This window comes from Moschus berezovskii, chromosome 11 (assembly GCF_049115385.1).
Source record: "Moschus berezovskii isolate FMDL1 chromosome 11, NW_MosBer_1.0, whole genome shotgun sequence".
NCBI lineage: Eukaryota > Metazoa > Chordata > Mammalia > Artiodactyla > Moschidae > Moschus > Moschus berezovskii.
In genome coordinates this window covers 58,977,800-59,002,696 of record NC_142470.1, presented here as the reverse complement: position 1 = coordinate 59,002,696, position 24,897 = coordinate 58,977,800, and the positions used below count along the sequence as shown (strand labels likewise).

Genomic DNA, 24,897 nt, shown 5'->3' with positions numbered 1-24,897 from the left:
ACTCTCTCTGAAGGAACATTTCCAGCCTCTTTCTAAGGTCTGAGGTCTCCTCTCTGCTCGGGAGCTGTCTTGGGCGTTTCCTTTAAAGAAGGCTTCGAGCTGGCTCTTTGCTGTGTCTCTGGCATCTGACACTGAATTATACATGACATCGCATCAGCAAAGGAGAGGCTCTCAGAAGGCACCATGGAGGCAGTGAGGAAAGCAGCAGCCAAGGGCAGGCGCAGTAGACAAAGGCTTTTCAAGCTCACGTGGAACAATGTACCAGGGAGCAAGTCTATAATAAGGGCCAGGAGTTGGGTGAGAAGGTTGAGGCACTTTTTCAGTGGCAAAATGTAAGGGAGTGCCACAAGACGCAGTTACCAAGATAAATCACATTTAGTGCAATGTTTAAAAACAAAACAAACGCTCTAGGTGCATATTTTCCCTTTTGCTTAAGACTCCAAAATGGCTCCACAGGGCACTGGCGCTAGGCAATACCAGTTTCTCTCTTCCTCCAGGTCACTTGGAGCCACTTGGACACAGAGACGCTGGAGCAGCCTTCAGGAAAGGCTGTCCTTAGGAAATAACCCTTATCTGAGCCTCGAAGGAGACAAGGCATGGGGTGTATAAACAGGGAGAGGGCATGACGCGGTCTAAGTCCAAAATGCCTGAACTAAAAAGGCCCGAAGGACGGATCTGGGCCGTGGTGGTAGCTGTGAGTTTGTAGGCAGAGACCAGATTTTGTAGGAACTCCAGAATTTTAACCACGGGAGTCACAGGCCCAGATTTGTTTCTTAGGCAGATAACGCCTTGGTGGGGGGGCCTGGGGGAGGACAGTTGGAGCAGTCAGATGTGGATACAGCTAAGTCCCTTACGAGGCCAGCGCAGTATCCGGGCAAGGGATGACTGTATTCCAATCAGAACAGGTGGACACAGATTCCCAAAGTCCACGCCTCATTTGTCCCCCCGAGCACAGAGGGTGGGGCGGCCCTGGAGTCTCTGTCCAGTCCATTAGGCCACCGCAGGGTCCCCTTGTGAACGGCCGGGGCACCGGGGCGGGCTGAGGGACCGCCCCAATTTAGCCGGGGGACCCGGGGCCAGCGGGGCGGGGCGGGTCCCGCGGGTGCCCGAGCCGCTCGCCGCCCAATCGCCGCGGGCCCGCGGTGCCCCGGGGGGCTGGGGCGGCCGCCGGAACGTGCCGCGGCTGCGCCGACGCGCCAGCGCCGGGCAGGGCGGCGGGCGCGTTCAGTCTGGCGGCGGCGGCCGTGCGCGGACGGACGTGCCCGGAGCGCCGCAGCCGAGCCGCCCCGCGTCGCCGAGCTGCGCCCGCCCGGCCCCCGCCATGGTGGCATGGATCATCTCCAGGCTGGTGGTGTAAGTGGCCTCCTTCCCCGCATTCCTTCCTTCCTTCCTTTCCCTCCTCCTCCGCCGCCGCCCCCGGGGGCTGCGCGCGCCCCTGCAGAACGCAGGCAGGGGTGGCTCCGGCTATTAATACCCGGCGGCCGCTAAATTTAGCAGGTACAGTAGCTGCCGAGGTCGCGGGCGATCGGGCGGCGCAGGACGCGGCTGCTGCCCTGAGGGGCCGGGCCCGGGGCGCGGGGGACCGGCGGGTGCGGCCGCGAGGGCTGGGGCGCACGGGGCTGCGCCGGGGGCTGCGTGTCGCCGCGCCCGGCCGCTTTGTTCCCCGGCTTGATGGGCTTGGTAGAGGCCCCGAGTGGGCGCGCCGCGGGGACACGCGTCCCTCTCCTTGGGGGAGAAACGCTGGCCTGGGATCGCCCCGCCGCTACGCTTTTGTCGGGTGAAATTGACAGCAGAGCCTGGGCGCTGCCTGGAGGGGTAGTCCCGGAGAAGGGCAGACAGGCAGAGGCGGGGCTCCCCAGGGGGTTGAAAAAGACTCCTTTTTAGGATTCTCAAATTGACAGCGGCCAAGGGAAGTGGGACGGAGGACACCTCTGAATCTCGCGTTCCCTTGTCTGAGTCCTTTGGCGGGGGGTTTGAAGGAGAGAGAGAAATAGGTATCTCCGGGAAATTTCCAAGTGACAGACGGCCACCCTGACGGTGGCGATGACACCTCCCCGGCCTTGCAGGAGAGCGCAGAGTCATCCGGGGTGAGGCCTGCGTGAAGTCTTCGCGGGTGGGCGTGGGGGGCGTTTTCTGCTCTGACAAGCCCCAGAGCTGACTAGACCTTTGAAGAGTTCCTTCTCTCGTGGATTTGCCCTCCTTTGGAGGTAGACATAGCCATCTATTCGAGTTCCTCCCCTTCGTTGACCAGCCTCTCCTGAGTCAGATTTGCCACCTGCTCGGGGAACCAGGGTGAAATTGGTCTGGGAAGCAGGGCCAGGTGGTGCGATTCTGGTTTTTTCTTTGTCTGAGAAACAGGGGCTCCCGATTCTGGTTGATTCTGCACCATCACCTTCCACGTTTGGAAACACCTCCTATCTCCTACCCTTCTTTCTTGATTTTCAAAGAAGCCGGTCAGGGGCCGCTTTCTGAAGCAGTACTCAGCATTGTCTCCTGGCCACCATTCTGGGTTTTCCTCCCAAAGCCAGGGCATGTGCCTATCAGACCCCCGAGTTGTTCATTCCTTACGGGCCTGTCCGCAGCTGTTGCCGCCTGCTGGGGGTTTGTGCAGTACCTAGAGGTGGCATGTTAAATATTTAGAAGATTTCTGCGGGCAGGGCTGGCATGAATAACCCAGGAAAGTGGCTGGCACGGCTGGCCCCACCTCATGCCCGATCAAGGCCTGTCTTGCCTTCTGGGTGGTTTTTTTCTCCTGAAGTAGGGCTGTGATTGTCATATTTTCAAGAGGCTTCTGGGGGAACTTCAGGGTGGGGCCAGAGTATTGAGTTGGCCAGGCTGGAGGGCTCACTCTCCATAGGTCCTGCTGGGCTGGGGCTGAAACACTGAGGAGCCAGGCTTTCTGGGGTCCATGTGTCATAAGGGGTCCGTGTGACCATCTTTAATTTTATTAGCACCCTCAGCCTATATATGAGGCCACTGAGAGGAGTGGAGAAGAGAGGCATAGGTTTGGGTGGGGTCTTAGGGACTTGCTGTTATTTTCAAAAATAACCACACTTCCCAGAAGTGAACAGTTTCATTTTAGAGAATGTTTTGTTTATTTATTTTTTTTAATTGAAGGATAATTGCTTTGCAGTGTTTCATTGGTTTCTGCTGTACAACAACATGAATCAGCCATAAGTGTACAAATATCCTCTCCCTCTGGAGCCTCCCTGCCTCCTCCCTTCCATACCTCTAGGTCATCACAGAGTACTGGCCTGAGCTCCCTGTGTGATAGGCAGCTTCCCACTAGCTATTTTACATATGTGTGCTTAATTGCTTAGTCATGTCCAACTCTTTGCAACCCCAGGTACTGTAGCCCGCCAGGCTTCTTGGTCCATGTGGATTCTCCAGGCAAGAATGCTGGAGTGAGTTGTCATGCCCTCCTCCAGGGGATCTTCCCAAACCAGGGATGGAACCCAGGTCTCCTGCATTGCAGATTCTTTACTGTCTGAGCCATAGTAATTTATATATGTCCATTCTACTCTCTCAGTTCGTCCCACTCTCTCCTTCCCCAGCTGTTAAATGACCATGAGAACTGCTCCTTAGCCTCGGGCCCTCTACTCCAAGGGAGAGTTTTCAGAATTTGAGGTTGTTATTCCCACTGTCAACTCCAAAAGTTCAGATACCACCTATCCCTCCAGCCTCCAATTCTGCAGAAACCCAACATGTGTCAGTTGTGAATTGTTAAAACTATTTTAATAAGCAGTACATGTTTTGTATAAAAAATACCTATTTATTATAGGAAAATTAGAAAATATAGACCAGATAGGCTATAAACCATCTACATGGCTACCATATGTGTGTGCATGCTAAGTCACTTCAGCTGTGTCTGACTCTTTTCTGCCCTAAGGACTGTAGCCCACCAGGCTCCTCTGTCCATGGGATTCTCCAGGCAAGAATACTGGAGTGGGTTGCCATGCCCTCCTCCAGGGGAATCTTCCCTACCCATCCATTAAATCCACCTCTCTTGTCTCCTGAATTGGCAGGGAGGTTCTTTACCACTAGTGCCACCTGGGAAGCCCAGCTAATGATAATTTTAAGAGGTGTATTTGCCAAGATGTGTTTTCCTAGGCATATATGCATTTATGTTTGTATTTACCATTCAAGGAGATTATTGATTCAGCCCACATTTCCACACACCCCTTAGCAAAGAGTAGAAATCCCATGTTTGGAGCCAGAAAACCCTTGATTCAACACCCAATTCTGCCTCTTGCCAACATCCCAGTTCACAGCTCAGATCCAGGGAGATACTAGTTCACAAGTACCAGTTGAACTCATATTACTGTTGCAGAGATTTCAATGATCCTTGACTGATAAATTGTCAGGCACCACCGAAAGCATTCAGTCAACGAGAATCCCCTCCTTCTTTCCTCCAAGCGAGGGTGTACAAATTCTGGAAGGAGCTTTCAGATGTTATTCCTACAGATTTCAAACTGGCTGCCCTGGTGGCCACCTAGCGTTAGTGGGTTGGCTTTGGGCTTGCAGCCCTGATCCCTTTTCTTTGTTTTATATATTGGGGTTCTAGATCAAATGTAATTTGGAAACTATGTGGGTTTTACTGCTAATGAAAACCGCGGAACCAGTCCTTGCCTCATCTGTAAAGCTCTTAGTGGAGTGTGCCTTGCCTCAGGGCAGGAGGTGAGCTGGGGAAAACCACAGGCACTGGGTTTTGGGGTCAGTGCCTTTTCCACCTCTGCCGGCCCTTGACCTAAAATGATGTCTTTCAAGCTTTCAAGACTTCTCGTATGAAGTCCTGTGATTTTGTCCACAAGTCCCTTTTCCTATAAGCAATCTTTTCATGAGTTGGTAACCCTCTGTCACATCAAACAATGTGTAAGGAAGACCTTTCGCTGTGCTCTGAGAATGGGGAGGGAGTATCTTCCTTCCAACCAGAGGCGTCAAGACCAGCTGATGATGTCTGGGGACAGCCAGCTGTGTTTGTGGCTGTCTGTGTTGCCATGGACTGTGAGCATTTTGAGGGAAGTGATGGTGGCTTTTCTTCCTCTCCCACCTCTTGCCCCTTCCCAAGGCTCTTTTGTGAAGTTCCTGGCACCTCAGTGCCCTCAGTAAATGTTGGTTGTGTTGAATGAGGTCAGAGGCCCTGGGTCAGCCAGGGAGCTGGTCAGGGTTATTCTCTGGGGATGGAGGTTAGTGGACATTGGGACAGGCTTGTGTCCAATGGGCAAAGCTCTTGGAACAGGAACCGATTTGAGATCCTTCTCTCTAGCCAGCTGTCTTCCTCTGAACTCCCTTCACTTAACTAGGAGTTGAGGAAGAAACATTAGTGCAGTAGTAAGGTAGCCCTTAGGGCTTCCTTGGTGGCTCAGTGGTAAAGAATCCTCTTGCAGTGCAGGAGATGCATGTTCCACTCCTGGGTCAGGAAGATCCCCTGAAGGAGAAAATGGCAACCCACTCCAGTATTCTTGCCTGGAAAATCCCATGGACAGAGGAGCCTGGTGGGCTACAGTCTGTGGGGTCACAAAGAGCCAGACATGACTTAGCAACTAAACAGTAACAACAACAAAGTTGGCTTTGTTAAAACCTGGTTGATAACTGCGTGGAACATGGAAGCTCATTTAGGCCTGGGCAGCTTGCCTTCTTTAAAATACTTTGTTTTCTTTCCAAACAACTCAAGGCCTAGGTGTGAAAAAAATTTCAAACTGTGGAGGGTAAATTCATGTGCACTGGAGGGAGTTGGGGGCACACAGAGTGTGCTCTGTGCCTTCTTGGGAGAATGCACTGTCTTGAAGCATTTATTCCAAGGCGCAGGTGTTGCCTCATTGTCTCTGGACAGAATTTTTTTGATATTTATTTATGTATTTGATTACCTGGTCTTAGTTGTGGCACGTGGAATCTTTAGTTCAGCTTGTGGGATCTAGTTCCCTGACTAGGGATCGAACCTGGGCCCCCTGCATTGGGAGCTCAGGGTCTTAGCCACTGGACCACTAAGAAAGTCCCTGAACAGAATTTTGTCTGAGACCCAGGATGTTGGCTAAATGGATCCAGAGCTTCCCACCACTTAACTGGGTTGTTGTTGTTTAGTTACTAAGTTGTGTCTGACTTGTGTGACTCCGTGGACTGTAGCCCGCCAGATTCCTCTGTCCATGGGATTTTCTAGGCAGGAATACTGGAATGGGTTGCCATTTTCTACTCTAGGGGATCTTTCTGACCCAGGGATTGAACCCTAGTATCCTGCATTGGCAGATGGATTCTTTACCACTGAGCCACCAAGGAAGCCACTTACTGGGTTAGTAGACCAAAACTCCAACTTACTGCATGGAGAAAAAGCATCCTAATTCAACAATAATTTTAAATAACCAATAGCTATGCCGAAAAATAGGCTTCCCTCAACTGATAAAGAATCCACCTGCAATGCAGGAGACCCTGATTCAATTCCTGGGTCGGGAAGATCCCCCGGAGAAGGGTTAGGCTACCCTCTCCAGTATTCTTGGACTTCCCTGTTGGCTCTGATGGTAAATAATTTGCCTGCAATGTGGGAGACCTGGGATTGATCCCTGGGTTTGGAAGATCCCCTGGAGAAGGGTGTGGCAATCCACTCCAGTATTCTTGCCTGGAGAAACTCCATGGACAGAGGAGCCTGGTTGGCTACAGTCCATGGAGTCACAAAGAGTCGGACATGACTGAGCGACTAAGCACACACACACTTGCTGAAAAATGCCACTTTTCCACATTAAACATCTTTAAAAAAAATGTTAGTTTTTAGAAAGTGAAAGTCTGATGTTTAAAACAGAGTATTGGATTGATAGCTGAAGATCTAGCTGAGTCCTAGGGTTTGGATTTGGAGTGTGAAATCTGTGTGCTCTGGGTCAGGGATGGACATGTAGAGGAGTCTGGAAGGAATGTGGATTGTCCTCGAGATATTCCCCAACTATTGCAACACAGATGGAAAAAAGAAAAAAACATCCACTCTTAAATATAAGCTTGCTTTTCTTTGGGGACTGCTCTGAAAAGTGGAATGCAGAAATGTGATCCTATTAATGGAGGGTTCAGGTGGGTTAATGATTTCGTTCCTGATGCTGAGTGTGGCACAGGGTAGGAGCCAGTTTCAGTTGAACTGTTGAGTGAAAGGATGCCAGGTTCCAGTCCAAGTGCTGATCTGACCTGCCGGCAGAGTCCTAAAGGCAACTCATACCCACGCTAGGCCCCTGCTTCTGGTCTGTTCTTGTTGTTTAGTAACCAAGTCATATCTGACTCTTTGTGACCCCATAAACTGTAGTCCACCAGGCTCCTCTGTCCGTGGGATTCGCCAGGCAAGAATACTGGGGTGGGTTGCCATGCCCTTCTCCAACTCCCAATCTATGAGACAAGATTTTTGACCAGCATCATTCTTGGTGACATTCCAAGAGCCATTGCTCCTCTGGGCCCCTTCCTTTTCCTCAGATTCCCCAGCTGGCCCATATGCACCATGTTTGTTTATAAACAGGGGCAAGTATCCGCAAGGAAGTGAAAAATATCAGCTTAGATTCGCTGCTGTTCTGTTGCCCTGATTTTTGTTTATTGATCCTGCCTGCCTGCCAGGAAGTAGCTTTTGTGCCCTTCTTCCTGCTGGGTCTTAATTTGAAGGGCAGTTGACAAGTGACGGTCTCACCAAGCTACTAATGGCTCAGTCTTCCCTTCCTCTTAAAGCGAGCTCTCCTCTTTGGGGTATATATTATCTGCAGGGATAATGAGCCCTGCGAAGAATGAGAGAAGAAAGGGAGGATCAGGCCCTCAAGTAGCCACCTGGAAAGGTTGTTATTCTGTATTGTGTATGTGTGTGTTGAGTGTGTGTTGTCCAAGGGATTTCAAGAAGGTGGGAGTTGGGGTAGACTTGACTGTGCAATAGCCTTTGGAAGTTGTAAGAAATATTTATTTTTATTTATTTATTTGGCAGTGCCAGGTCTTAGCTTCAGCCTAGTGGGATCTAGTTCCCTGACCAGGGATTGAACCCAGGTCCCCTGCATTGGGAGCACAGAGTTTTAGCCTCTGGACCACCAGGGAAATCCCTGGCATCTTTGGAATTTTGTTGCCAACAAAGAGCCGTGCACATGCCCACCTGGTGATCAGGATTCTTGGTGTCTGTGGGAATTTTTCCAAGAACCAACAAGTGTTAAGAGAGCTTGCATTTGGGCCAAAAGAATATTTCCCTCTCAATTCTGGGACTTGGGAAGGCCCTGATGGATTGGAAGTTGGATAGTTACATACATATGGTTTGTTCTGAACTTTCAGATCTCACCCATCTTCACACAGAAGTGCATTGTTTTCCCTTTGGTTCATTTCAGTTGCCCTGGGGGCCTTTCCTTTGATTTATAGAGAAAAAGTAAATATAAAGAACCAAGTATCTGGTACATAGTAGGGGTGTCTGAAAGAATCTGGACAGGTAACCCGGTATTATAGCTCTCAAGCATGGTATGCATACTTCAACCAGGATGGCTGCTGGGTTTCATCTATTATAATTGACAGGAGGTTGCCTGGGACCAGTCTTGAGATGGGGTATAAACCTGAGTTGGGCTCACTGGTGAAGGAGACCAATGAGGATTCATGCAGGGAAGATGGTAATGGAGCATACAGACTAGTTCAGTATTTGCCCTGCCAAGATCCATCCCACTGTTCCCTAAATTAGTAAACAGAGAGCAACATCCTTTATCTGACTTAACATCCCCTTCTCATATCCTGTCTCCACCAGGCTTTGTCAATTACGTGGCAGTACTACACCACAGGTGCCTCCCTGATACCTGCATGGGGAGCTGTCCAGCCAGTGGCCCTGTAGTCTACCTCTGTCGTCTTCGGGTGATCACACATATGCCATATTTTCCTTTGCCTTTCGCCAGTCTCAGCTCAGTTACATTCTCCCTTGGCTTCTTTCATGTACTTGTACACTCATATCATTTCCACTTCCTTTAGGGATGTGGATGGTACTTTGGGCTTCAAAACACGTTTCCCATTCCCACTTGGTAACATTCCCCATCCTACCTCCCTCTACTCCACTCCACTGTGGATGTGGGCAGTGACTCAGGCCTAGCTGCCCATTTCCTTGGGCACAGAGATTGGTTCAGGTGTGGGTATGTGACCCAAATGGAACCCCTAGCCCCTTCCCCAGGGTTTCTTGATTTAAAGCTGAGAGAGAATAGACTTGCCTGGGGGACCCAAAACTGGAAAGATGTGAAGGTGGGACTGCTGGTGGCTACCCAGCGCACGAAGAATGTATGGAGACCGAAGGGGTAATTATGGCCAAGCAGAAGTAAACAGGGATGAGATGCAGGGATAGAAAGCAGGAAGCTGGCAGCAGAGTCTTGATTGGGTTTCTCAGGCTCTGGTTCCTGCAGCTCCTCTTTTGATTCCTTGATCTATCCTACATCCTACAATGAAGGCCTTGAATAGTGCTTATAGTGTTTTTGGCTGTGCCTTGAGGATGTGAGATCTTAGTTCCTTGACCAGGAATCGAACCTGCATTCCCTGCATTGGGAACTCAGAATGTTAACCACTGGACCACCAGGGAAGTCCCAAATAGTGCTTGTGTGAATTAAACATTTATTATCATGGTAAGGATGCACTGGGTTATGCTGCAGCAACAACCCTTAAATCCCAGTGGCTAGAGACAGCAAAGATTTATTTCTTGTTTTATGCTGCCTGTTCACTGTGGGTTGGCAGAAGCACTCCACTCATGGTCATCACCAGAGGCTCAGGCTGACTGAGTATTTTTTGTCTCCAGGTGCTATTATTACAACATAAGGCACCAGGAGTCACTGGAGTCTGGAAAGAAAATGGAGTCATGTACCAGCTCTTAAGTACCTCTAACAAGAAGTAATGTGTGTCATTTCTGCTCACATTTCATTGGCCAAAGAAGATCATATGACCAAGCCTGAATTCAACTGGCTGGAGACTTCCAATCTCACAAAATATCTGTAATCAGCCCCAGTGACCACCATATATGTTGAATGAATGAATCCTCACCAGCTTTGCAAACCTCTACATGGCCTTTTTTTTGTTAAAGTTGGGGTGAGATGGGATTTTTTTTCCTTATTGCTACCAGGACAGTGCTAACATACTCCTTTACCTCTTCACAGTAGAAAAATTTTTCTCTCTCCTTCTGACGTATATTCTTTATCCTGTTGGATAGTTTTAAAAGGAGGTCTTGGGACTTCCCTAGCAGTCCAGTGGTTAAGACTCCATGCTTCCACTGCAGAGGGCATGGGTTTGTTCCCTGGTTTTGGAACTAAGATCCCATGTATGGCACAATGTGGCCAAAAAATAAAACTAATATATATATAAATAAGAATCTACTGTATAGCACGAGAACTATATTCAGTATCCTGTAATAAACCACAATGGAAAAGAATATGAAGAACACACACACATACATATAACATACACACATATATATGTTTATATAAATGAATCACTTTGCCATAGACCAGAAACTAATACATTATTGTAAATCAACTATATTTCAATAGAGACTTCCTTGGTGGTCCAGTGGCTAAGACTCTATACTCCTAAAGCAAGGACCTGGTTTGATCCCTGGTCAAGGAACTAGATCCCACATCCCGCAACTAAGAGTTTGCATGCTGCAACTAAAGAGATCCCACTATAACTAAAAGATGCTGTGCAGCCAAATAAGTTAAAAAAAAACTATACTTCAATAAATAGATATTGTAAAGGAAAACATTTTTTCCTTTTTAAAAAATGATATATTCCTTTTTAAAAGTAATTTTTATTGGCGTATACTTTATTTAGGGAAGAGATTTCAAAAAATAAAATAAAATAGATCATAGCTTTCCCCTACTGTTTAAATACTGTCTGAAGATCTCCCGTCACACAGAGAATAAAATTCAGACTCCTCACCATTCTCAACAAGACTCATGAAGGCCTAGCGCTTGCCCACTGCACTGACCTCACCTGGTACTGCTCCCGCATCGCTCACTCAGTTCCATCATCTTCATTATTCGTGAAGGGCAACAAGCTTGTCCCACCCAGAGGCCTTTGCACTTGCTGTGCCCTCTGCCCTGAATACCCTGGAGTGGATGGGCCGTGGCCCTGAACACACTGCCCTGGATCAGGCATGGCCCTTTCCCTCTATTAGGTCTCTGCTTACATGTCACGTATTCAGGAGAGGCCTCTTTTCATCACCTTCTCCAAGATATTCCCCCCCCCACACCTCTGTGCTCTTGTCCCTCCCCGAAACTATGCTTTTAATTCTTTTCTTACTTGTTTCTGGTCTATCTCTCCAGGGAATATGATCTCCATGGTTTGTTTTGAGACTTTTTCTTGTTTTATCTTGTGTCTGTTTTTCAAGTGTCTAGAGCAGTTCTAAGTTAATAGTAGGTGTTTTAAAAATATCCAGGGACTTTTCATGGTGGTCCAGTGGTTAAGACTCCTTGCTTCCACTGCGGGGGTCATGGGTTTGATCGCTAGTAAGGGAACTGAGATCCTGTATGCCTCAAGGTCATAAATAAATAAATAGATGGATAAAAATATGAATGATGAGTTTGTATTCCATTTGGGGTTAGAAGATCTTTTAAAAAATTTTTTATGATGACTAGATCCTCTTGGTGTGTTATCATGCCCTGTCCACCATCTGCACGCCCCACAGAGGAGCTCCTGTCCCTGAGATTTGTGATCAGAATAAGTGATGTCAAAGTGAAACTGTATAACTCAGATTGGGACTTGAACCCACAGTCTTTTAATTGAGACCACACCTCATCTCAGGAATTAATGATGTTCGGGTTCTTGATATCTTATCATGGAAAGAATTCAGTGAGAGACAAAGTGATAGATAAGAAGTGGATTTATTTAGAGAGAAACACTCCACAGACTGAATGTGGGCCATCCCGGAGGTAAGAGCAGCTAGAAGATCACTTTTTAAACCTAGGTTTGTAGAACCCTGATTCGTGACCATGACACATAGCTTAACCTCGCTAAGCCTCAATATTCTCATCTGTTAAGTGAAAGATTTGGCTTCTACCTCTGGCAATATAGAAAACTATATAGCCTGAAACTCCTCCCATAAGAAAATGGAATGAAACATTTTTCTAAAACTTTTGGATGAAATCTAAGTGATCCCCTAAAAACATAGCCAAACTTTTAAGTTTTAAGTAAGTAAGAAGTTTGCCAGGAGACAGGACAGAGAGAGAATTGTTCTGCTGGGCTGTAAACCAGTCCTGCAGCAGCCGCACAGCAGACTACCCTGAGATTTAGCTTCAAACAGCAGCCGTTTTGTTATCATCTCCTCTGGCTCTGTGTTCAGGAAGTTGGGCAGGACATGAACCACAAAACTCATTTCTGCCCTGTGATATCTGGGTCTCAACTGGGATGATACAAATGGCAACAAGTGGCAGCCTAGCCATCTCTCACTTTTCATGTGTTCCAAGGCCTCTCCATTTGGTCTTTTTATGTGATTTCTCCAGCATGGAGGCCTTAGAATAGTCAAGTTTCTTACATGGTAGCTCAGAGCTGCAAAAATGAGTGTCCAAGAGGGACCTCCCTAGTCTAGTTGTTAAGAGTTTGGCAGTCTTGGTGCAGTACAATGTGGGTTCGATCCCTGCTTGGGGAACTAAGATCCCACTTGCCATGGAGCAACGAAGCCTGCGTGTTGCAACTGCTGAGCCCACAACAACAGCCTGCACACTGTGAAGCTCGTGTTCCACAACTAGAGTCCCTGCACCACAATGAAAGATCCCACATGATCCCACGTAATACTGTCATACGGGATCTTTCCTTGTGACTTGCAGACTTTCTAGTTGTGCCACCCAGGCTTAACTGCTCCACCACATTGGGGTCTTAATTCCCCCACCAGGGATCAAACCTGTGTCCCCTGCCTTGCAAGGTGAATTCTTAACCACTGGACCATCAAGGAAACCCCCTGCAAAACTTTTCATCAGTTGGTCTCAGAAGTCCCAGGACAATATTTCATGTGCATTCTATTGGCCAAACAAATTGTTAAGGCCATCCTAGATTTGAAGAGAGAGAGTTTAGACTCTCCCTTTTCATAGGATGGGGAGAAGTAATTTGCAGCCATCTTTAATATACCATCCTGGAGGACTGGCCTAACTTGATTTTAGTATCTCAGTAGAGAAAAGAGGGGCCTTAAGTCTGTGGGGTAATAAGTCAGAGCCGAACGTTGCATACAGCTCAGACTTGAAGGGCATTTTGCAGCCTAGTCCTGAGTAAAAGCATAGACCCACTGGCACAGGAAGATGGCAGTGAAGTTTATCTGTCTTGCCCAGGGTTCTTGGTGGGGGGAAAATCTCCCTTGGGAATTTGAAACCTTCTATGGCCCTGACCTTTTATGGATTTGGGGTTTAAATGAACACATTCTACATGGTCTCTGTACCCTTAGCTGAGAGATTAACATAAACATTGGTCCTGAAACAGCATTACTTCTGCAGCATCTGATAGAAATTAATCCAGCCTCTTTCCTGGTGGCTCAGATGGTAAAGAATCTGTCTGCAGTGTGGGAGAATGGGGCTCGATCCCTGGGTTAGGAAGATCCCCTGGAGAAGGAAATGGCAACCCACTCCAGTATTCTTGTCTGGAGAATTTCATGGACAGGGGAGTCTGGCGGGCTACAGTCCATTGCGTCGCAAAAAGTTGGACACAACTGAGCACAAGGACAATGGAAACAAAATTCAGCCCGCCAATCTGCTGGTTCTGCTGCCACTAAGCTGAGGGGAATTAATAGTCTGAAAAGGGACTTCCCTGTCAGTCCAGTGGTTAAGACTTCACCTTCCAATGCAGGGGGTATTGGATTCTATACCTGTTTGGGGAACTAAGATCCCACATGTCTCTGGGCCAAAAAAAACAAAACAAAACATAAAACAGAAGCAGTATTGTAACATTCAATAAAGACTTTTAAAATGGTCTACATAAAAAAAGAAAGAATCTTAAAAAAAAAAGAATAGCCTAAAGAAAGAACAGTCTGATGTTCTTACTTTGTGTCTATTTCCAGATTCTCCTTGATTTGTAAAAAGTAATTATTGAGTCAGTAGAAAAGATTACAAAGAAGTGGTTAGGATACACAGTAGAATAAATGAATGCTCCTTTACTCACCAACCAGTTTAAGAAACAGAAAATTACCTTCATTGTATCAGTATATCACTGTTTACAGACATTTGGGGTTTTCCTAGATTTTTGTTTTTCTCTTTTGCTTGTGAAAGGAAAGGATTTCTGCAGTGAACATTCTTGTGTGTGTTTCCTGGTGCACCGGTGCACAAATTTCTTTAAGAATGGAATGGCTGACACATAGGGTATATGTATCTTTCACTAGGCTAAATAACATAAATTAAGTTTCCTAGATGTATGGGTCTCTTTCTGGGCTTTTTATCCTATTTCATTAATCAACTTGTCTGACCCTGCACCAGGATCACACTGTCTTCGATACTATAACTTTTACGAAAATTCTTGGTATCTGGCCTGGCAAGTCTCCACATTTTTTCATTATAAATTGCTATCTGAAATGGTTTTTCTCCAGTGAAATATATTATTTCAGTTGTGCCATGTCTTTACCATCTCTTGCTATTATCACACTTGGGAATTTTTGCCAGTCTGGTGGGTACAGAATGGAATCTCATTATAGGTTTTAATTTGCATTTCCCTGAATACTAATGAGGTTGAACATCTTTTCATATGTTTATTGCCCATTCATGTTCTCTTTTCTGTGAAGAGCCTGTTTAAGTCTTGCCAATTTTTCTCTTATCCTTATCCGACTGATTTGTAGGAGTTCTTTAAATATTTTAGATGTGGAGAAGGCAATGGCAACCCACTCCAGTACTCTTGCCTAGAAAATCCCATGGACAAAGGAGCCTGGTAGGCTGCAGTCCATGGGGTCGCTAAGAGTCGGACTCGACTGAGCGACTTCACTTTCACTTTTCACTTTCATGCATTGGAGAAGGAAATGGCAACCCACTCCAGTGTTCTTGCCTGGAGAATCCCAGGGACGGGAGAGCCTGGTGGGCTGCCGTCTATGGGGTCACACAGAGTCGGACACGACTGAAGTGACTTAGCAGCAGCAGCAGCAATCCTCTGTCACTATGCATTACACATGTTTTCTCCCAGTTTCTGGTTTATTTTTTCATTTTCTCATTCATGGTGTGTTTTGAGAAGCCGAAGTTCTTAATATGATTGTAATAGATTTAGCAATTTTTTTCATTTACAATTTATACTTTTTCTGTCCTAGGAAGACCTTAGTTACCTGAAATCATGATGCTATTCTCCTTTATTGTTCCTAGCGAGCAGTTTAATAGTTTTGTCATTCACATTAATTTCTTAATCCATTTTGAGATGATTTTGGTACATGATGTGGAATAGGACTAGAGAGGTTTTTTTTTCTATAAAGAAAACCAATTGTCAAAGCACCGTTTGTTATAAAGTGTGTCCTGTCTCTTTACATCTGTGATTTCCAGCCTGTCATAAAGTAAGTTTCCATGATGTGTAAGTCTATTCTGGGCTCTTTATTCTGTTCCTTTGAACAGGTTGTCTGGCCCTGTACCAATACCACTGTTTTCATTACCATAATTTTATGAAAATTCTTGGAATCTGTCCTGGCAAGTCCCCCCAACCTTCAAAAGTGCCTTAGCCCTTTCTCTTCCATATACATGTTTTGAATTATCTTAAAATTATATGTTACAATACAGATGCATACACACAGAGACATACACATACTCACTCAAAAATCTTTTGGGGGTTTGATTGTAGTAACAGTGATATTCTTAAAGTATTGAGTGTTCCAATCCATAAACATGGTCTCTATCTATGTTTATGGTCTTTAATGATTTTCAATATAATTTTATAATTTTTAATGTAAATATCTTATATATCATTTTTTAAGATTTATTCCCAGTTACTTGATGTCTGTTGATGCCTGTGTATTTGGTATCTTATTAAAATTTTCATCTTCCAGTTGTTTGTTAGAATGCATCCCCATCAAACTATAGATTCTTTTGGGCTTTCCAGATAGAGTCATGCCATCTGAGAAGAGCACAGTGTTGTGTCTTTCCACTAACTATCCCCTTTTTTCCCTACCCCTCACTATCCTGGTTAAGATCGCTAGTGCAAGATGAAAAACAGTGATGAAGGCAAACCTTCTTGTCTTGTTCCTGATTTCAAAAGGAATGCTTCAACATTTTCCCATAAAGTATTGTGCTTGTCGTAGGGTTTTCAGAAAACTCTAAACAGTAAAGAAACTTTTAAAGAAAACTTTAAAGAAGCTTTAAACGGTAAAGAAAACTTTATCATTGTAAGTTTTGTTTTCATCCTAGTTTGCTGCGAGTTTTTTTTAATTGAATAATATGGTTTTTTATCTGATGCTTCCTTGGAAATGATAATGATTTTTTTGGCCTTTAATTTGTTAAGTGGCAAATTGCATTAACTAGTTTTACCTTTAATCAATTTTGCCTTCTTGGATAAAGGCAATTTGGTCATAAAGTTATTTTTCTTTTTTGTTGTTAGAACAATCTGAGATTCGATTTATTAATGTTTAGTTTTTCTTTTTAAAATTATATTTGTGAGTGATATTAACTGTGTTATCTTGTCTGGTTTGGTTAAAAAGATTATGCTATCCTTATAAACCAAGTAGAGGGTGGATATATCCTCCTTTTTATACTCTGGAATAATTTGTGTAAGATTGGATTTCTTTCTTGTGTGTAAAGTAAGTGACCTTACTAGGAAAATTATCAGGACCAGGTATATTATTCTGTGGGATAAACTTAACATATCTGTTTGATTTCTTTGATAATTTTAGATTTTCTCTATTTTCTTGAGTCAATGTCAGTTTAGAGTTCATTCATTTTATGAATTTTTCAAATTTATTGACAGTTAACATTGCTTCTGTCCCCCACTCCTTTTTTCCTTTTTCCTTTTTTTTTTTAAAGCAGTATTTATGATTGAGATTAATGTCACTACTTCAATAAGCAAATTACCCCATTGTGGGGGAAAAAGGGAATTAAAAAAATTTTTTTTTTAAATCTAGCTCTCATTAGATATATGGTAGGTGTTCTTACTCTGTCTTCCATATCTCTTCATTTCTTATTTCTGATTCCTCTATTGTCTTTACTACTTAAAAAAAAATATTTATCTATTTGGCTGCATCGGGTCTTAGTTGCTGATCTTCCTTGTGTCATAAGAAATCTTTTCTTGTGGCCCATGGGCTTCAATAGATGTGGTGCATGCATCTAGTTGCTCTACAGCAGGTAGGATCTTAGTTCCCCTGCTGCTGCTGCTGCTAAGTCACTTCAGTCGTGTCCGACTCTGTGTGACCCCATAGAGGGAAGCCCACCAGGCTCCCCTGTCCCTGGGATTCTCCAGGCAAGAATACCGGAGCGGGCTGCCATTTCCTTCTCCAATGTGTGAAAGTGAAAAGTGAAAGTGAAGTCACTCAGTCGTGTCCGACCCTTAGCGACCCCACGGACTGCAGCCTACCAGGCTCCTCCATCCATGGGATTTTCTAGGCAAGAGTACTGGAGTGGCTTGCCATTGCCTTCTCCGCTTAGTTCCCCTACCAGGGATTGAATTCTATGTCTCCTGCATTGCAAGGTGGATTCTTAACTACTGGACCACCAGGGAAGTCCCTTTGCTGCTTTATGAATAGTTTTCTCCATGTCCATCTCTAATTAGCTGCTTATTTCTATTTGGTCATACTTTATGGCCCCTGTTCCCTCCACATATTAAAAAAAATTTTTTTTTAAATGTATTTAATTATTTGTTTATTTTTTGCTGTGCTGAGTCTTGGTTGCTATGCGGGCTTTTTTCTAGTTGGGCTGAGTGGGGGCTATTTTCTGGTTTCGGTGTGTGGGCTTCTCGGCTTCTCTTGTTGTGGAGCACAGGCTCTAGGGTGCACGGGCTTCAGTAGTTGCAGTGTATGGGCTCAGTATTTGTGGCTTCCGAGCTCTAGAGCACAGGCTCAATAGTTGTGGCACATGGGCTTAGTTGCTCTGCTGCATGTGGGATCACACCCAAGTCTCCTGCTTTGGCAGGCAGATTCTTTGCCACTGAGCCACCAGGGAAGCCCCCTTCCACATATTTTAAACTCATGGATCTTTTATCCATGCATTATTTGTAATGTTACACATAAATCATTTAGAAGCTATTGACTCACCAAGTTAAATGCAGATCTTCTAAGTGTTGATAAATATACAATATCAAAAAATCACTTTCATTAATGTCATCATCAGTCTCATCAGAAAAGTCTTTTAAGGGTTAGGACACTGTCAAGTTCATGGTAGGAGAGGAAAATTTTCAAAAATTCTAGTCTTTGCTTGAAATAGCAAATTTTATCGTTGACAACAAACCTTATTGGTTTTTCTTGAAGAAATGGACTCATTTTCTAAAACATGCTTGCCAGATGAATAACCATGGTTTGTTAGTCAATCAAGTAGCCATAGTGTTCCCTGAAAAATAGTGGATAATCAGCACATAACTCAATGACCCAAGGCCTTTTCCTCATGACAGTGATCATACGTTGGTATGCAACAGTACTTAATGCATATTTCTCATTTCATCACAAAATATTAAAAACAACTGTACTCCAAGGTCAAGAATTAATAAAATTGATGATTTCTGCTTCATCATCAATGACATTCTTAAATGAAACAGGCATTTTTTTCCCCCTACTGGGTCATGGTGAGGAATACAATGACTACTGCTAAGGTTTAGTGCCATTGCCTTGATTCATGCAAAGGCCATGGTTTTACCCTCTATTGTTTTTGCACCATCAGTGCAAATTCAACGCAGTGAAAAAGGCAGATGTCTTTGTATTATTATTAAAATTGTTTTAACCTCATGAACCCTCTGACAGGGTCCCAGAAACCCCTGGAAAGGGTTTGGGGGTCTCCCAGAAGTCTGTGGAGCCTGCTTGAGAACCATTCACTGTTCTATACAATCAAAAATCATTTCCATACTTAATAAAATCAACTGTCACTCCATGGCTTCATCCAACATGTGGTCCATACTCAAATTAACCCCAGTTTTTAAGAAACTCTTAATTTTTTTCTTGTTTCTATTTGGATCCAGTTAAAGCTCACATATGGAATCTGGCTATTGCATCTTTGACTAACCTAGGACAGTCCCTCCATGTGTGCATGTTAAGTCACTTCAATCGTGTCCAACTCTTTGTGACACTGTGGACTATAGCCTGCCAGGCTCCTCTGTCCATGGAGTGGGTTGCCATGCCCTTCTCCAGGGGTTTTCCTGACCCAGGGGTTGAACTCAACGTTTCTTATATTTCCTACATTGTCAGGTGGGTTCTTTACCACTATCACCACCTGGAAGTCACAGCAGTCTCCCCACTGCCCCCCACATTTATGGAGACTCTGACTGTGATATAGATGTTCTAGACTTGTCAGACTTGTCCTCATGGTTAGACTCAAGTCAAACATTGTGTTGATGGTGAGATGCACTTCCTACTACCTTCTTTCAAGTGGACAGAATGTCAGACTGTCCCGTGATTGATTATACCAAATTTGTTGTTGTTGTTTAGTTGCAAAGTCATGTCCAACTCTTTGTAACCCCATAGACTGTAGCCCACCAGGCTCTGTCCGTGGGATTTCTCAGGCCAGAACACTGGAGTGGGTTGCCATTTCCTTCTCCAGGGGATCTTCCCAATCCAAGAATCAAACCCACATCTTCTGCATTGGCAGGTGGATTCTTTACCACTGAGCCACCGAGGAAGCCCACCAAACTTGACCACTTGGTAAAAAAAAAAAAAAAAAATTTACATTTTCTTTAAATCCAGAATTTTTAATGGGAGGATAATATCCAAATATCTTGTCTGATACTATTGGAAATAATGATATCCTTTTGAGTGTTCAGTTTTGAGGTTCAGAGGTGTAGCAGTTAGAATTCTTTTGGTTCCAAGGAAAAAAAAAAACAACTCATGCTGGCTCACGTAACTTAACAGTCTAGGGTGGGGCTGACTTCAGATGAAGCTTGATCCAGCAGCCCAGGGTCAGCACCAGAGTGGTAGGTTCTCTTAGTCTCTCCCCTGCACTGATGTTAAGGCTGGTTCACCTTGTGGACACATGGTGATTGCCAGCAGCTTCTAGGGTGTTTGGGGTCCAGGAGGAAGAGGGCATCTCTGTGAATATCTTTGTGGGACACAAGGAAGCTTCTTCCTCAGAAGCTCCTAGCAAGCATCTCACTCTCCTGATTTTGGTCACACACCTGTCTGGTTAGATAGCATTACTGTCTCAATGGGCATGAGTTTGAGCAAACTCCAGGAGTTTGGAAGATAGTAGAGGACAGGGAAGCCTGTCATGCTGAAGTCTATGAGATCACAAAGAGTAGGACTCAACTGAGCAACTGAACAAGCCCAGGTGCTGTCTTTCCAGGCCTGGCTGGCTCAGCCCTGCCTGCTTGCTCCCCCCACCTGTGCTTACCTCATCTCAGGAGAGGCAGCCTCCAAACTCTGAGGTCAGCCCTGCCCGGCCCCGCAGTCTCCTCCAGGGTGTGACTGAGGCTAGCACTGCCCTGGGGGCAACTCTTGAAGCTTAATGAGGCTCTCAGAGAGCAGGTGCTTTCCCTGCAGGACCTGGTGCTGGCTGGGGGCAGGGTGAGGTCAGAGGTGGTTGTGGCAGGCCTGTCACCAGGCTGGGAGCTGTGTGGCTGGGTGAAGTCACTTGGAGTGGGAGCTCTGATCCTGGGAAGACAGTTTGGAGGCAGCTTTCCAGATAGATGGACCATCCCACTCACTGTGGGGCAGTCCTTCCTTTACCCCATGGTGTGTACGTGCATGCTCAGTCACTCAGTCATGTCTGACTGTTTGAGACCCCACGGATTGTAGCCCATCCATCTACATGAGACTCTGTCCATGGGCTTCTCCAAGCAAGAATACTGGAGTGGGTTGCTGTCCCCTCCTCCAGGGAATCTTCCTGACCCAGGGATTGAACCCACTTCTCCTGCATTGGCAGGTAGATTCTTTACCACTGAGCCACCAGGGAAGCCCCTCTCATTGGATAGAGTCACAAACATGGTGGCTTCCAGGCTGAGACCAGCTCACCTGTGCTTATTTGCCTTGTGGTATTTGAAATTTGAGTCATTCACCACATTTAAAATTGAGAGCTGTGGTCCCAACATCCAGATTTCTGTCTTCTCTGGAAGACTTGGACAATCAAGGCCCCAGGGTGATTTGAGCAGGGCAGCATCAGCTGAGCTGAGCAGTGGCTGCCCCTGGGGCACATGCCCCTGAGTCTACTCAGCCCCACCTGGTCTGGTTACTGAAGGCTGCTGGAGATTACCACTGCTGGAGATTACACCTGGTCATTTCCCTCACCAACCTGATGCAGCATTTCCAGAGCAACTTGGGAAGGTAGGCATTAGTATCCCTGTTTTACCAGTGAAGTAACCAAAGCCCAAACTGATTTCAACATTTGATGAAGGAAAATAGTCATGGCCCAGTTCATTCATGGCTCTGCTGCTTAACAGTTCTGTGAGCTTGGCTGAGTCACTTTGCCTGCCTGGGTCCCAGTCTCCCCATTCATAAAATGAAGGGAGGGGTATCTAAATGCTTACAGGGTCCTATGACATATGTCACCTGATTAGTCATTGGCTGTGTGCTGCTTGGTTCTGGAGGGACACAGATCTGTGCCTTGGTCCCCAGACCTAAAGGCAAAATTTGGGTCCAACCTGCCTGCCAATGCAGGAGACATAAGAGATGCGGGTTTTGATCCCTGGGTTGGGAAGGTCCCCTAAAGAAGAAATTGGCAACTCACTCCAGTGTTCTTGCCTGGAGAATTCCATGAACAGAGGAGTCTGTTCAGCTACAGTCCATAGCATTGCAAAGAGTCAGACACAACTGAAGTGACTTAGCACAGCACAACTGTGATACAAGTAAGTACTTTAAAAACTGTTTTTATATTTTTGTTTGGCTGCACCAGGTCTTAGTTGCAGCATGAGGATCTCCGATCTTTGTTGCAGCAAACAGGATCTTTTAGTTTAGTTTTGTTTTTTTTTTCAGTTATAGCATGCAAAATCTTTAGTTGTGGCATGCAGGATCTTTATCCTTCGAACTCTTAGTCACCCTTAGTTATAGCATATGGAATCTAATTCCCTGACCAGAGATCGAACCCAGGTCCCCTGCATTGGGAGCGTGGAGTCTTAACCACTGGACCACCAGGGAAGTCTGCAAGTGAGTACTTTTATTGGCACATTTGTACTCCATGTAAGATGTTGCATGGGCAGCTGTGTGTGTGTTGTTTCACTTTATCCTGACAGTAGTCCTATGGGATAGGTACATAGTATTATTTCTGTCTTATAGATGAGCAGGCTGAGGCTTAGAAAGGTTAAGGAATTTGCCCAGTTTCAATAGCTATCCTTTGGCTCTGATTTCACAGCCTTTGTTTGGATGTTGCAGCATTCTTTGTGTCCAGAAAGGATCATCAATAGTGGAAGGCAGTGAGAGAGCAAGGATCCAGCACTTCTGCAGGCAGTCAGACTCATGGAGATGCCAGAGCACTGTGGGTTGGGCTGGCTGGTCCTTGGAGGTGGTGTGAAAGAGGAGCGAACGGTCTTCCAGGTGCAACTTGGATTCCCTTCTGCCGGGAGGCAGGCACGTGCCAGGCTAAGGTGTGGGGGTGAAATGTGCCAGCTGTGTTTGAAGGACCAGACTGACTCAAGTTGAGAATTCATGTTGGGATGTCTGGGGAGTTCAGGTGGGGAAGGTAGATTTGAGGTCAAAGTACAGGACTTTGCTTTTAGACAGGAGTGAGCCAGTGAAGGTTTTTAGAAAGCGGAAGTGATGTGAAAACAGTTCTATCAATGCCAAGTTTGAAGCAACAGGGTTGAACCAGAGTCTTGGCAGTAGGAATGGAGAGAGAGGACTGAATTGGTAAATCAGTATAATAGAAATAATTGACAGAACCTTGAACCCCACGTGTGTATAATCGGAAGGAATTTTGGAAGTCGTCTAGAGCTTTAACTTGTCTTGGTGTCTGGACTCCTCCTTTGGGGGCGTCCATCATATTTGTACATTGAGTCACTTTTTTTCTGATATTTGTTTGGCTGTGCCAGATCTTAGTTGCAGCATGTGAGATCTTCATTCTTCCTTGTGGTATGCAGGATCTTTAGTTGTAGCATGTAAACTCTTAGTAACTCTTTAGTTACAGCATGTGGGATCTAGTTCCCTGACCAGGGATCGAACCCAGGCTCCTGCATTGGCAGTGCAGAGTCTTAGCCACTGAACCACCAGGGATGTCCTTTGAGTCACTTCTCATGCAGGATAACGGAATAGTTGCTTATGTGGCTGTTAGTTTCTCGAACCAGCACGTAAGGGTGAGAGTTACTCAGTGTCTGTGCCGATGTGGATAGTATCTTCCCAAAGTTCGTGTCTACCCGAGACCTCACATGCAAAAGACACAAAGATGCGTGCATGCTCAGTCATGTCTGACTCTGTGACCCTATGGATTGTAGCTCGCCAGGCTCCTCTGTCCATGGAATTCTCCAGGCAAGAATATTCGAGGAATGGGTGGCCATTTCCCTCTCCAGGGGATCTTCCCCACTCAGGGATTGAACCTACGTCTCCTGCATCTCCTGCATTGCAGGCAGATTCTTTACCGCTGAGCCAGCAGGGAAACCCACCCGAGACCTCAGAATGTGACTTTATTTGGGAATAGAGTCTTTGCAAATGTAGTCAAGTTAGGATGAATTCACACTGGATTAGGGTCAGCTCTAATCCAGTGACTGGTGTCCTTATAAGAAGGAAATTTGGACGCAGACTGAGACATGCAGGGGGAGATACCATGTGACAGTGGAGGCGTTTTACAGCGATGCCTCTGCCGTCCAAAGAGCACCAGGGATTGCCGGCAACCCCAGAAACTAGGAAAAGGCAAGGCAGGATTCTCCCTTTAAGCCATTGGAGGGAGCGTGGTCCTGCCGATACCTTGGTTTCAGACGTCTCCCCTCTGGCACTGAGAGAATAAAATTCTGGTATTTTAAGCCATCAAGTTTATGGAAATTTCTTATATCAAGTTTATGGGAACTTGTACTCATGACCTTGCAAAACGCACAGTCCCCTGCTGGTCTCCCTGTTTTAAGAGGAAACAGGGCTGCCTGGCATGAGTGTCCTCAGAGGACCTGTTCAGGGTCCACGGACTTGTTCTCTCTCCTTTCCAGTGCTCCTTTGTGTGCTCGGTTGCTCTGTCGTGTCCCAGTCTTTGTGACCCCATAGACTGTAGCCCACCAGGCTCCTCTGTCCATGGGATCTCCCGTGCAAAAATACTGGAGCAGGTTGCCATTTCCTCCTGCAGGGGATCTTCCCGACCCAGAGATTAAATCTGTGTTTCCTGGACTGACAGGTGAATTCTTTACCACTGAGCCACCTGGGAAGCCCTTCGAGTGCCCAGTCATTCAGTTATCCAGTCTAGAATTTTGCAGTTGTTCAGGGCCCTCTATAATGTACTTCTAAAGCACCTTATTCACTGTTCCCTGTGACCATCCCTACGTGTGTCATGTGCTTTCCATGCTTTGACTTGAGTCCCTGATAGGGACTTCCTGAAGGCCACATCCCTACCTCACCAAGCTGTATCCCACCCATCTTTAACATCTGTTCTTTCTTCCTGGGCCACTCTAGACTAAGGTGGATTCCGTGTCCTGCCCCCTCAAAGCACACTCTGCTCGCTAGCACTGGTCATTGGGCAATATTCTTCCCAGCCATCTTGAAACATACCATGTTTTCTTATTTCTTAACTCGTATTTTTTTACTTTGCCAATATTGTTGTTTTTTCAGTTGGATTCAGGTCTCAGTCCTTGAAGATAGACAATCTGTCTTTTGATCCTTTTTCTGCTCTATACACTTTATACATTGTTAGAATTCAACATACATGTAGTGGAGTTTCTAAACAGTGGTAGGTGATAATTTTCTTTGCATGAGAA

General features: G+C 45.6%; 1 protein-coding gene and 1 non-coding gene across 7 annotated transcripts in view; one reads left to right on the top strand and one right to left on the bottom strand.

Annotated features, from left to right (window-relative positions):
* The first annotated feature begins 1,094 nt into the window (after positions 1–1,094).
* Positions 1,095–24,897, top strand: part of REEP1 (receptor accessory protein 1) — a 138,893-nt gene continuing 115,090 nt past the window's right edge. For all 6 annotated transcript variants that reach the window (XM_088841354.1, XM_088841353.1, XM_088841351.1 and 3 more), the window contains exon 1: positions 1,095–1,353. In XM_088841354.1, coding sequence (XP_088697480.1) covers positions 1,322–1,353 — 32 coding nt within the window. In that variant the 5' untranslated portion in view covers positions 1,095–1,321. The remainder of the gene's footprint in view (positions 1,354–24,897) is intronic.
* TRNAG-GCC (transfer RNA glycine (anticodon GCC)) lies at positions 23,147–23,218 on the bottom strand. The gene has a single exon. It is a non-coding gene; the product is annotated as a tRNA-Gly (tRNA).